Raw genomic sequence first — 14,398 nt, 5'->3', positions numbered from 1 at the left:
TGTGTTTGTGTGTCACCCTGTGAAGAACTGGCGCCCTTTTTTGGGGTGTGTTCCTGCCCAATGATTCAGGGTAGGCTCTGTGCCCAACGCGACACTGAAGGTACCCTGAACTGGATAAGCGGTTACAGACAATGAATAAATAAATTAATGACTGATCTAGTACACATTTTGTCACTTGTTGTATGATTCTGACTGGGGCATATTGGTCTAGGTTCATAAATTATGCAACTTTTCAGTTGAGGTAATGAATCCTGGAAAACACATTGTTCAATGCACAAATTTCATCCTTTATGAGATTAAAAAATGTTTTTTTGCTCAATTTTTTATCATTCCACTAAGCAGCACCCCCCTCACCCCTCAAATTTGGACCAAACTGAATACTATAACTACTCACAGTGGTCAAATTAAACTAAGCTAAGAGAATCTACATGTTTTGTGAACACAAACACAGAATGAACTGGGCAAGCTGGAGCACTAGCCTGAGGTATGCAGATGTTTGGGCTTGCCAGACTAGGGTGAATATCAAAGCCATGTGCATTGAGCATGCTCAGAGGTACACACGTGATTCACTTAGCCTGTGGCAGTTTCCTGCTCCATCTCTGGTATTCAAAAATTCCTCTACAGGTGAAACAGAAGCCCAGGTAAATCCCCTAATTTAAAATCACCCATTCAATCATTCATTGTGTACCAGCCAAAAGCATACACCAGGCATGAGTATGCAACAGCCATTCTTACTGTTAATAAGGTGTGAATGTCTGCGTACATGCGAGCATTAAAGGTCAAGCAGAGTGAGCAATTAAAGATCATTATGGTCTCACTGATAGAACCAGCTTATTTTTAAAGTTTTGAAGCACTCTTCAAACAAAAGAAGTACCGTGCACCTGGATGAGGAACACAGTGTTCTACATCCTCTCTTAAATCTAAAGATTCTTCAATGGTAGGATCTATGGATGTTTATGAAATGTATTATACTTGTGTAGAAATTATACATACATTTTAATAAATCTTAATGTTTCTATTATAAATGCCTATATCCATCCATCCATTATCTGTAACCGCTTATCCAATTTAGGGTCGCGGGGGGTCCAGAGCCTACCTGGAATCATTGGGCGCAAGGCGGGAATACACCCTGGAGGGGACGCCAGTCCTTCACAGGGCAACACAGACACACACACATTCACTCACACACTCACACCTACGGACACTTTTGAGTCGCCAATCCACCTGCAACGTGTGTTTATGGACTGTGGGAGGAAACCGGAGCACCCGGAGGAAACCCACGCGGACACGGGGAGAACACACCAACTCCTCACAGACAGTCACCCGGAGCGGGAATTGAACCCACAATCAGCCCCTGGAGCTGTGTGACTGCGACACTACCTGCTGCGCCACCGTGCCGCCCATAAATGCCTATATATTTAATGGATATAATGTCATATACACATTACAGATGTGCTTGGTTGCATCATCTTTATTAAATACCTCAACGTTTAACATATTTAACAAGGGTGGCTTAGTGGCTTGGTGATTAGCACATTTGCCTCTCAGCGCTGGGATCTTGGTTTCAAGTCCCATCTGGGTGGAGTTTCAAGGTTCTCCCTGTATCTGCATGGGTTTCCTCCGGGGTCTCTGGTTTCCTCCCACAGTCCAAACACATGGAGGTTAGGTGAATTATCTTCTCTAAAAACTGTCCTCGTGTGTGAGTGAATGTGTGTGTGCCCAGATATGGATTGGCACTCTAGTGCCCCATGCAGTCCTCCGGGTGGATGAGTGTGTTTGGCTGCTGCTTCTCGCCAGTGTGTGTGGATTGAATGGTGTCTGTGGGTGTTGATTGTAAAGTGTCCTTGTTGTTCTAGAATGACTCTATATAAGTGTAACGATAAATAAAACATATTTACATAAATAGGTTTTATTTTGAACCTTTCTTACTCTCTGCCATTTGTTTTGTTTTTGAAGGGAGTTATTTTAGCTGTGAATACCAACCGCATACATTACACACCCCACATTTGGATGTGTATTTGACCCTCAGGGTTTCTGGTGTGTTTCCTTGAACATATTCTATAGATTTGGATGGATGGCAATGCCCTGTGATTTGTTTACGTCTTGGTTCTGTTCACATATTTTTAATTATTTGTTGACAATTAGATAGGTTTAAAAATCCATAGTGTCTACAACAGCGGCAGATCTGATTTTTTTTAATGTGTATAGTCCTGCTCTGTTGTTTATGGTTTATGTGTGCACAGCATTGTGAAGCCAATTGAAGTGCATCCAAAAGCAAGATTAAAAACTTTAGTGGACCCGGCCTGTGCTGTCAGCTTATTTATCCCGAGTGTTTGACCGATGCTATCTCACACACACTCCACAGTCCTGAATGTACACTCTCTCGGCTTCCTGAGGGTGGTCTAGTTTACAGCATACAGCAGAGTACAGGCCACTGAAGGTAGTGGCTGGGCCAACTCATAGTAAACCGTGGAAGTGTTCAAACACAGCTGTGAGAGAGTGCTACATGCAAGCAGGTTTATGAACAAATCCTACCTTTGGATCAGTGCTTAAGACATCCCACTGTAGGACAGAGTGATAAAAATACCAAACAGATATGAATTATTCACTCATTCATTCATCATCTGTAAGCTCTTATCCAGTTCAGGGTTGTGGTGGGTCCAGAGCCTACCTGGAATCATTGGGCGCAAGGCGGGAATACACCCTGGAGGGGGCGCCAGTCCTTCACAGGGCAACACACACTCACACATTCATTCACACACTCACACCTACAGACACTTTTGAGTCTCCAATCCACCAACTAACGTGTGATTTTGGACTGTGGGAGGAAACTGGAGCACCTGGAGGAATCCCACGCGGACACAGAGAGAACACACCACACTCCTCACAGACAGTCACCCGGAGGAATCCCACGCGGACACAGAGAGAACACACTACACTCCTCACAGACAGTCACCCGGAGGAAACCCACGCAGACACGGGAAGAACACACCACACTCCTCACAGACAGTCACCCGGAGGAAACCAACGCAGACACAAGGAGAACACACCACACTCCTCACAGACAGTCACCCGGAGGAAACCCACGCAGACACAGAGAGAACACACCACACTCCTCACAGGCAGTCACCCGGAGGAAACCAACGCAGACACAAGGAGAACACACCACACTCCACACAGACAGTCACCCGGAGGAAACCCACGCAGACACAGAGAGAACATACCACACTCCTCACAGAAAGTCACCCGGAGGAAACCAACGCAGACACAGGGAGAACACACCACACTCCACACAGACAGTCACCCGGAGGAAACCAACGCAGACACAAGGAGAACACACCACACTCCTCACAGACAGTCACCCGGAGGAAACCAATGCAGACACAAGCAGAACACACCACACTCCACACAGACAGTCACCCGGAGGAAACCCACGCAGACACAGGGAGAAAACATCAAACTCTTCAGAGTCTTAACTAACAAAAATGTTCATAATTCATTTATAATATATAAAATGCCATATTTTTTGCTGTACTGGTTTCAGAGTGTGTTGACTACCTGGTAATGGTAAACACAATTATATTAAAATGAGGATATTAAAATATACACACAATCTTTTATAAATATGTATTTCAACATTTGAATAAAAAATAGAGGTTACCTTTCCTTCATGTATAGCACTTATCTGGTCATTAAGTACAAGTTATTCATTTCATGTTTTCAGGAGGTGTTTCAGAGGTTGTTATGTACAGTAAATTATATTCCACTCTCTTAAGGAAAGGAAATATCCAGAAAAAACAATGCATTTAGTTTAAATCACCAGGAAAGCACACAACAAATACACAATGTTTGGCTTTATGAACAAACTCCAAACATGCTCCCATCCTGGCTCTTGAACAGCCAGTCATATTCCTTGATAATGGAATGTGCCAAGAGTGAGACGCAAACAGACATTTATCAGGTTTTCACTTGGTTGCATCTTGGACATGACAAAAAACAGAAAGAGAAAATCACGGAATACACCAGTAGGTCTGACGGAGCTCGGAACACCGCTGTGTGTAAACTGTACAGGACAACTGTCCTGGACCAAGAATACAACTAAAACCAGAGAGTGTGAACCAACTTGTCTTTTTTGTTTGCAACTGAATGAAGCCGTGTCTAATACTTGTGAGTTACATTTATAAAATTGTTGTTTGCTGGAAATTTATTGTGTTTTCATATTCATTGCAGTTCATTGCATCTTGATGTTAGATTTACATTTATGCCATTTAGCAGGCGAAAAGAAAAGAAGCTATGCTAATACACTGCTGGTGTTTTAATGTTTGTAAAATTCTTTCAGTATATGGAGTACTCTCTTATTGTTGTGTTGTACATACAAAAGCTAAGACAGGCAGGTGGCCTCATCGTATATGCTTTGTGCCATTTAGACAGACTCTGAGCTACTGCCGGGGATTTGTGTGTCTGATCATGTTTGCTCCATTCATGCTCTTGGTTGCTGGACTGTGTTGTAAAAAGAGCTCTGTATAAACACTCCCACTTTCACATATTCCCTCTATCTTTCAAACTTTTTTTTTTACAATCGGCTGCTTGTAGAGATGGATGGCACTGATGGATGTGAAGTGTTAAAGGAAGGAGATGACCAGACACTTAAGAAGAAAAATAATCCCCCAAGCACCTGGGGAAGCAGGAGGTCAGCCTGTGTGTGTATGAGTAGGGTGCCGAAGTCACCTTTCGTGAAAATGTGCAGTCATCTTCATCAACTCACTGGGCATCTGCTGAGCTAGGGGCACAAATAACCTTTAGCTTTTAACAGCCAGGTCATCAGATTACTGTCATTCTAATTCCTTATTATATTGCAGCATCTCTAAATATCTACTGAAATATTTACTGTAAAAGCACAGACCATGAAGTAAAAATATATGACCTACATGTCTGTTGTTTCAAACATCTGTCCATAGCCCAATATAGTATTAAGTCATGGTGTAAATTCTGAATAAATAGGCGAACATCCACTGGTGAACTAGTGAATCAAAACATCATATTAAAATACAGACTGCAAAAGAAAATGTACAGTTTTAAAAATATTAACCCATTGTGATAAACTGATGTTTATAAGCTTATCATTGTGACACTAACATTTCATACATGTATGACATGTGCCTTCATTTGTTTGGATACAAAACAGAAGCAAGCTTCAGTCAGCCTTGCAGAGTTGGCTAAATATGTAGAATTTTTGTCACTGAAGTGTACTTTAGTGAACTGATAATAAATGCTTAATGATGGTTTAGTTGGAATCTGTAGTTGAAGAGAGGTAAAAAGGTGGGATTTATTTGTATGTTATTAGTGTAAAGATGAAGGGTCTTACAGCAAGCTACAAATGAAAAGGAAATGTGCGCATACACACACACACACAATCACATACTCTTACAGAGCAACATGCACACACAGGTTTCTAGGCTGGAGGTGTTTGAGGTCACATTCACTTTGAAGAACGTTGACATGGAGAAAAGCCTCTGGTGCTGTTTTTGTAACATGTGTAAATGTATCTGCTCCAGTGGTGCGTGCGTGTGTGTGTGTGTGTGTGTATGTGTGTGTGTGTGTGCGTGTATAAAGAGATTTCTTCTTAAATTCCAAGTTTTGTCCCATTCCCAAAGGCTCCTTTCATTGTCACTGAAGAACAGCAGAGGAATGTCAAGGTGTGGCGTTATGATTGAGGAGCTTGCTGTTGTTCACTGTTGGCTGCTTTCTCTGACTTGCATGGGGGAACGCTTGTGCACATATACCATTTCAGCCCTCCATTAAATGGGTTAATCTGTGACAAGAAGAAAGTGACAAAAGGAGCCCTGCGGGGATGGGATTGGTCAGGTAAAACTGAGGGAGAGGGGAATTATCCCTTTCTTCTTTAACACTTCCCTCCCTTCCTCCAGTTGTGGGGATACAGGACGGAGGGGATTCTAGAGCTTTTGTTCTCTGACATTTTCTGCAAAACTTCTGTGCCATTCACAGCTTTGACCCGAGGCTGCTGTCCTGGTGTTTGTCGACAGTCGATCTCTAGGGTTATAATTCCATTATTAATTCAAATTCTTTATTAACTTGTAACTATTATAAAACGTCGAGTTCTGCACAGTGCATTGTGTGTTAATTATTAGCACAGTTTTGGCTGTTTCAATATGCAAATGAGTCTTAAACCAACAGCAAAGTACTTTTTTATGCATTGAGCAGTTGTAGATGTGTTTCTAAAAGTCTTCTTATGAATGAATGCTTTCACACATGGTGCCTTTGTTTTATTTGTTTAATGTTTAAAGACTTTCATATACAAATCTGAGAAATTTGTTCAGTTTTTATGACACGCATATATTTGGCATCCCACCAGAAGTTTTTGGCATATTTCATAAAGTCATAGAAAACACATTGGCCCCCAGAAAGTAAAACAAAATGTTTCACTGTTGCCACAGATTTAAAGAAGTGCCTTTCAGTTTTTTGGCCTGGTACAGGACATATTGGGTTCTTATGGTTAATTTTGTTCAATACAATACTGACCTGTTTTTAACCACATCATGTTTTAACATACTACCATCTGGTGTTTGTCAGAATCATGGAGCTCTGTGAAACTGAGATGTAATTATGATAGTGAGGAGCTTATTGTAGCCCAGAGATAAACATTTAAAAGCAGGTTAACTCTTCATTCCATGTGGTTAAACATTTTCATTTTCTCCTCATCCACTAAATATTATCAGCACTTCCCTGATGACTGCGATATGATTACTATTGCTTTTTCATAGTTTTCCATTCCTTTGATTAGGATCAGAACCTCTTTCCTACTTCCCCTTTCCCCTTGTTCCTTTTACACTCTCTCACACTATATTTTGTCTCTCACTTTTTTCCTCTATATATTTCCTCACTCTCTCTCTCGCTCTCTCTCTCTCTCTCTCTTCTCTCTCTCTCACTCTCTCTCTCTCTCTCTCTCTCTCTCTTCTCTCTCTCTCTCTCTCTCTCTCTCTCTCTCTCTATATATATATATATATATATATATATATATATATATATATACCCATTCTCTCTTTTTCTCTGTTTGTCAGTAACTAGTTTTTTTAATCTCTCACACTTTTTCTTTACTATTTTTCTCTTTTCACCTCTCATTTTTTCACCCACTCTCTCTCTCTCTCTCTCTCTCTCTCTCTCTCCTCTCTCCTCTCTCTCTCTCTCTCTCTCTCTCTCTCTCTCTCTCTCTCTCTCTCTCTCTCTCTCTTCTCTTGGCCTGCTTCTGCCAGAACGATTAACACTAAACAGCAGATCAGAGGCATGAATAGGACGGTGCAACCCCTTGACTTCTACCCTGTATTATACTCGTTTCTTCTTTCATTTTATTTTTCTAATCTGTATATCTTTATCTGTATTTAAGCTCATTTCCACATTCCATTCTCACTCCCAAGTCTTGAGAATTTAGAGGCATATGTAATCATATGATTTTATAAATGCTGTTGTGCAACATTTATCGTGGTCAGGTCAAGCATACACACACTTACACACACCACAACACATAGCTTTTTTAGTATGGGAGGAATCCAGGTTTTAATTATCTTCTTACCAGTTCATGGGGTGTTTTCTGCAGATTCCCTCCCCCCTCCCCTTCCCAGGCCCCTACCAAAAATTCCCTTTTATCCTCTAATCACATTGAAATGCTCTCTGGTAGCCTCTGACCCTGTGGCCTAGGCAGGACCTCTGTTCTGTTTAAGATTACCAAGCATCTCAAAGTAAATCTGCTGGTTCAGAATCACCTCTCAACGGCCTATAATTCTCTTTGCAGCAGCCAAACTCCAGGTCTGCAGCAGGTTGAAACATTCTTCTATATGAATAAATCTTCAGTTAAAGGACCAGTATTTGACCAGAGTTGGCAAATTCAGGCCAAGAATATACATGTTTTTACCCAGAATTTAGTTTTAATTGACCTGGCTCTTCTGAGGCTGGTTTGGGGTGGTTAGAGAAGCCAAGCATTTGGGTTTAAATCCTGGAGGGTTTTTTACTCTTACTTTTCACCTCTTTTCACCTCTTTTCACCACTTTTACTGACTTGCCACCTCTGCATTCAATACATTTAGTCGTTCTCCAATTTATGTTTTAGATTTTATTTAAACTTTTTAAATTTAAATTAAGTTTTGGCAAGTAACCTACACCACAGGCAATTCAGCAGAATCATGGGTGAAATGTCTTGCCAGCTCATCTCCTACAGGGCTTTCGCAGGAAATCAGACACATAGATCAATTATGTCATAGGACTTGTAACAATAAATGAAACACAGCTGTCATTGTTGACAAATATGCATTTGTCTTGTATTTAGAAAGACATTTTTTGTTTTCACTAACAAATGCACACTAACAAAAATATATATTTTGTTTGTTTATTAGTTTGTAGTCACCAATGTTAACTACCGTTATCAGCTACTTAATGCTGCTCCCACTGTGGACAGGAATGTTCAGTGGTGCAACAGGTGTAATCTCCATAGAAAGTTTATAATCTCCATAAAATGACATGTTACTTAGCAGTGACAGATTAGCCACATATTATTAGCTCAGTGCAAAGTAAAAAAGTCAGGACACACTCTAAAAGCATGTATTTTAACAATAACTTATGTACCATGGTTTATTGTTGGTATGTTTGGCATTGTTCTGTAGACATTGCAGAAGCATCAAGTGTAGTGTACTTTTGCTATATACTTATCCTATTCACACAATTTCACGCTTACCAAAGAGACTGCAGGTCACATATTTATCATCCTCTTGTTCTCTCTTTCTCTTTTCAGGGAACAAAGACGTTTGAGCCATGTGCAGGACGTGACTGTAGTGGGGGGAGATGTCAGTGTTTCCGTGATAAAGGCAGCAGAGTGAGTAGAAAATGTACACACACACACACACACACACACACACTATTAGACATACAAACACACAAACTGACATACCATACCCATCAACCATAAAATGTTGACCGCTTTCTTTTTCTACACTCACTGCCCCTTCTCTCAGTTCCACTGTCCACAGGAGCAACTTGTAGTTCTGCAGTTACAGAGTGTAGTTCATCTGCAGCTCTGCATACTTCATTCCCCCCCTTTCGCCCTGTTCTTCAGCGCTCAGGACCCCCACAGAGCAGGTGTATTGTGGTGGGGGATCATTCTCAGCGCTGCAGTGACACTGATGTGGTGGTGGTGTGTTAGTGTGTGTTGTGCTGATGTAGAGTGGATCAGACACCGCAGTGCTGCTGGAGCTTTTAAACCCCTCAGTGTCACTGCTGGACTGAGAATAGTCCAACAAACAAATATTTACAGGCAACAGTGAATTGTGTCCTGTGTTACTGATGAAGGACTTGAGGATGACCGACATAAACTGTGCAGTAACAGATCAGCTAGTGATCTCTGACTTTACATCTACACAGTGGACCAGGAGTGGACAGGAATGGACAAAGTGTTTAAAGGCTCTGGCAGCACTGTTGTGCCGGATCCACTTTCACCAGCGCAACACACACTAACACACCACCACCACGTCAGTGTCACTGCAGCGCTGAGAATGATCCACCACCACGTCACACCTGCTCTGTGGAGGTCCTGTGGCCATCCTGACCATTAGAAGAGCATAGTAAAAATATACAGAGCAACAAAACATCAGAGTTCTATCATGTTCCTGTATGGTCTGAGGAATTCAGATAATGGAGAGGAGTATAGAAACCAGGAAGTGTTCATAATTTTATGGTTGATCGGGGTATATTCTTTACATTATCACAGTCTGCCACTTGTGGTTCTCTGAAAAACCATGTTTGGAGTAAAAAAAGATTTTGTGAAAATGTGGAACCTTAAATAAATTTCATGGCCCTTTTACAAAATATAAAGTTTTTCTAAATATTTAAAACATTTGTTACTTTGAGTTATGTGGAGGTTCTCTATACCTTGCAAATGATTCTGCACTTTTCAAAAGAGCTACTCTAAAGGAGACTGAATAGAAATGTTTTTTTAAGGGGAAAGAAAAGAGAGTTCCTTCACTGAAACATATTACACTTTTTAAAACTCATATTTCTATAAATAACATTCAGTTTACACTTCTCTCTCATTCTCTCTCTTATCTTAGTAAACAATGTGCCATTGTTTTTACAAAGTTCAAATGTCCATATTTAAATAAAAACCATTACGATATTTTGAAAGAAGATGTTTCCTAGAGAAAAAAATGCCTATTATTAAATGTAGTGAATAGTTTTATATGTATTATAGGACCATTATTTTCTTGCTATTGTAAAGCTATGCAATTCATACACACATACACACACACACAGAGAGAGAGAGAGAGAGAGAGAGAGAGAGAGAGAGTGAGAGTAGTTACTCTGTGGTAGATATCCAGATTTGTGCAGATTTTAAAAACAAACAAAGAATGTATTCTAAATGTGCAGTCATGCTGAGACAAGCTTTACATATCTGTTGACAAGGTTGGCATTGCCTCCAAGCTGAAAAGATTGACAAACAGTTGGTTCATATATATCTTATCTTTTCTTCATATCTTTGTGCTCTAGATGATGATAAAACACAGCTGTATCGGTTTGTCTATCCGTCTGTCCAGTTCTCCATACTCCAGCTCTGTCCTGTTATCCATACTCTCTATAAAGAGTCAAAAAAATCTGTTTTATAATTAAATAAAAAAATTATAATCATAATCATCAATTTTCATTCATCCATTCATTATCTGTAACCCTTATCCAGTATAGGGTCACGGTGGGTGCAGAGCCTACCTGGAATCATTTGGCGCAAGGCGGGAATACACCCTGGAGGGGGCGCCAGTCCTTCACAGGGCAACACACACACTCACTACCTATGTACACTTTTGAGTCGCCAATCCACCTACCAACATGTGCTTTTGGACCGTGGGAGGAAACCGGAGCACCTGGAGGAAACCCATGCAGACACAGGGAGAACACACCACACTCCTCACAGACAGTCAGCCAGAGGAAACCCACACAGACACAGGGAGAACACACCACACTCCTCACAGACAGTCACCCGGAGGAAACCCACGTAGACACAGGGAGAACACACCACACTCCTCACAGACAGTCACCCGGAGGAAACCCACGTAGACACAGGGAGAACACACCACACTCCTCACAGACAGTCACCGGGAGGAAACCCACACAGACACAGGGAGAACACACCACACTCCTCACAGACAGTCACCCGGAGGAAACCCACGTAGACACAAGGAGAACACACCACACTCCTCACAGACAGTCACCCGGAGGAAACCCACGCAGACACAGGGAGAACACACCACACTCCTCACAGACAGTCACCCGGAGGAAACCCACGCAGACACAGGGAGAACACACCACACTCCTCACAGACAGTCACCCGGAGGAAACCCACGCTGACACAGGGAGAACATACCACACTCCTCACAGACAGTCACCCGGAGGAAACCCACGCGGACACAGAGAACACACCACACTCCTCACAGACAGTCACCCGGAGGAAACCCACGCAGACACAGGGAGAACACACCACACTCCTCACAGACAGTCACCCGGAAGAAATCCACGCAGACACAGAGAGAACACACCACACTCCTCACAGACAGTCACCCGGAGGAAACCCACGCAGACACAGAGAGAACACACCACACTCCTCACAGACAGTCACCTGGAGGAAACCCATGCAGACACAGGGAGAACACACCACACTCCTCACAGACAGTCACCCGGAGGAAACTCTCACAGACACAGGGAGAACACACCACACTCCTCACAGACAGTCACCCGGAAGAAACCCACGCAGACACAGAGAGAACACACCACACTCCTCACAGACAGTCACCCGGAGGAAACCCATGCAGACACAGAGAGAACACACCACACTCCTCACAGACAGTCACCTGGAGGAAACCCATGCAGACACAGGGAGAACACACCACACTCCTCACAGACAGTCACCCGGAGGAAACCCTCACAGACACAGGGAGAACACACCACACTCCTCACAGACAGTCACCCCAAGGAAACCCACGCAGACACAGGGAGAACACACCACACTCCTCACAGACAGTCACCCGGAGGAAACCCACGTAGACACAGGGAGAACACACCACACTCCTCACAGACAGTCACCGGGAGGAAACCCACACAGACACAGGGAGAACACACCACACTCCTCACAGACAGTCACCCGGAGGAAACCCACGTAGACACAAGGAGAACACACCACACTCCTCACAGACAGTCACCCGGAGGAAACCCACGCAGACACAGGGAGAACACACCACACTCCTCACAGACAGTCACCCGGAGGAAACCCACGCAGACACAGGGAGAACACACCACACTCCTCACAGACAGTCACCCGGAGGAAACCCACGCTGACACAGGGAGAACATACCACACTCCTCACAGACAGTCACCCGGAGGAAACCCACGCGGACACAGAGAACACACCACACTCCTCACAGACAGTCACCCGGAGGAAACCCACGCAGACACAGGGAGAACACACCACACTCCTCACAGACAGTCACCCGGAAGAAATCCACGCAGACACAGAGAGAACACACCACACTCCTCACAGACAGTCACCCGGAGGAAACCCACGCAGACACAGAGAGAACACACCACACTCCTCACAGACAGTCACCTGGAGGAAACCCATGCAGACACAGGGAGAACACACCACACTCCTCACAGACAGTCACCCGGAGGAAACTCTCACAGACACAGGGAGAACACACCACACTCCTCACAGACAGTCACCCGGAAGAAACCCACGCAGACACAGAGAGAACACACCACACTCCTCACAGACAGTCACCCGGAGGAAACCCATGCAGACACAGAGAGAACACACCACACTCCTCACAGACAGTCACCTGGAGGAAACCCATGCAGACACAGGGAGAACACACCACACTCCTCACAGACAGTCACCCGGAGGAAACCCTCACAGACACAGGGAGAACACACCACACTCCTCACAGACAGTCACCCCAAGGAAACCCACGCAGACACAGGGAGAACACACCACACTCCTCACAGACAGTCACCCGGAGGAAACCCACGCAGACACAGGGAGAACACACCACACTCCTCACAGACAGTCACCCGGAGCAGGAATTGAACCCACAACCTCCAGGCCCCTGGAGCTGTGTGACTGCGACACCTACCTGCTGCACCACCGTTCCGTTCTTAATCATCAATATTATTAAATAAATTATTATAACTATATATTAATTTATTCATAATATTATTATTCATTAACATTTTAAGCAAGTGAGATATTTAGTCATAAACATCAGGCAAGTTATTAAATAAAATACTCTACTACCGGTGCTCTCACAGGGTGTGCTGTGATTTTGTTACAGAAAACTGGCAATAATCAGAACAAGGTTTGTATGAACTGTAGGGGGAAAGTGGATTTTGCACGAATGGGTGGGACTATTCAAAATGTTAAGAAGACAGCTCTTAAGAGCGGGTCAGCATTGACTACAAATATGTCATTAGGGCATGTAACATAAGTTAGAATGGCTGACAAGTCTTTCCAAATATCTAATTAATAGCATAGGTTTGCATTATATGGAGTTTTTTTAAAACTGTAAAAATAGTTCTCTAAAGAAACTATCTGTTTTTGTTCTTAACCAGAAGTGTTGTTTTCTTTGCTTTCTGCAAAATCTCCTATCAGTTTCAGCAATGTAAAATACTTAATCAGTCTAATCTTGATGCTGAATATTTTATTCTCAGGAATAAGGTAGCTGTTCTCTGCAGTAAACTATGTGATGTGAATTTATAATAAGAAAGTCCTAAAACTAACTATTTTCAATCTTTATATCACTTTGTGTGAGAGCTTTTTAACCTGTGCTGTTTGGAGGTGTAACATATAGTGATTTTGAAGGTAGAATGGGCAGTGTAAAGTTACAGTGTGTGAGTGTGCGTGTGTGTTACAGTGTGTAGGGTAAGTACAGGCTGTGGCAGACACCTCTTCTAATTGTTGTTTAACATCAGATCACCTTTGACGGAGATTTTAAGTAGAGCTTCAGCACAAACAGACACATGTAAATCTGCACAAACATGGACTATTCCTCTGATTGTACTCATTATTTTTCACCTGAGTCAATCAGACAAGATATATTTGGCAGCCAAATTGTCCTGTTTGAGTTTAGCACTGGAAGTATGAGGGCAAAATGGTAAGAAATACTAGAAATCAATAGTCACCCAAAAATCTTTCTTAAAAATATATCACTTAAACGTTTCTCCAACCACTTAAACTGCATCTTGGTTTTTATTAACATCACACAAATGATGATTTTTAATTTTTTATTTTTTTTGGATTTTAAGATATAAACATAAAAAATAATACAAAATAAAAGTGAATGCATAGTAAAAATTCT

General features: G+C 42.5%; 1 protein-coding gene across 2 annotated transcripts in view; it reads left to right on the top strand.

The window, feature by feature from the left end:
- The window catches only part of col4a6 (collagen, type IV, alpha 6), a 127,669-nt gene that overhangs the window by 46,363 nt on the left and 66,908 nt on the right, over positions 1-14,398 (top strand). For both annotated transcript variants that reach the window (XM_066681240.1, XM_066681241.1), the window contains exon 4: positions 8,800-8,880. In XM_066681240.1, the coding sequence (XP_066537337.1) occupies positions 8,800-8,880 (81 nt within the window). The remainder of the gene's footprint in view (positions 1-8,799; positions 8,881-14,398) is intronic.

The sequence above is a fragment of the Hoplias malabaricus genome, chromosome 9, assembly GCF_029633855.1.
Source record: "Hoplias malabaricus isolate fHopMal1 chromosome 9, fHopMal1.hap1, whole genome shotgun sequence".
NCBI classification, from domain to species: Eukaryota; Metazoa; Chordata; class Actinopteri; order Characiformes; family Erythrinidae; genus Hoplias; species Hoplias malabaricus.
This window is presented reverse-complemented; position numbering and strand designations above follow the sequence as displayed.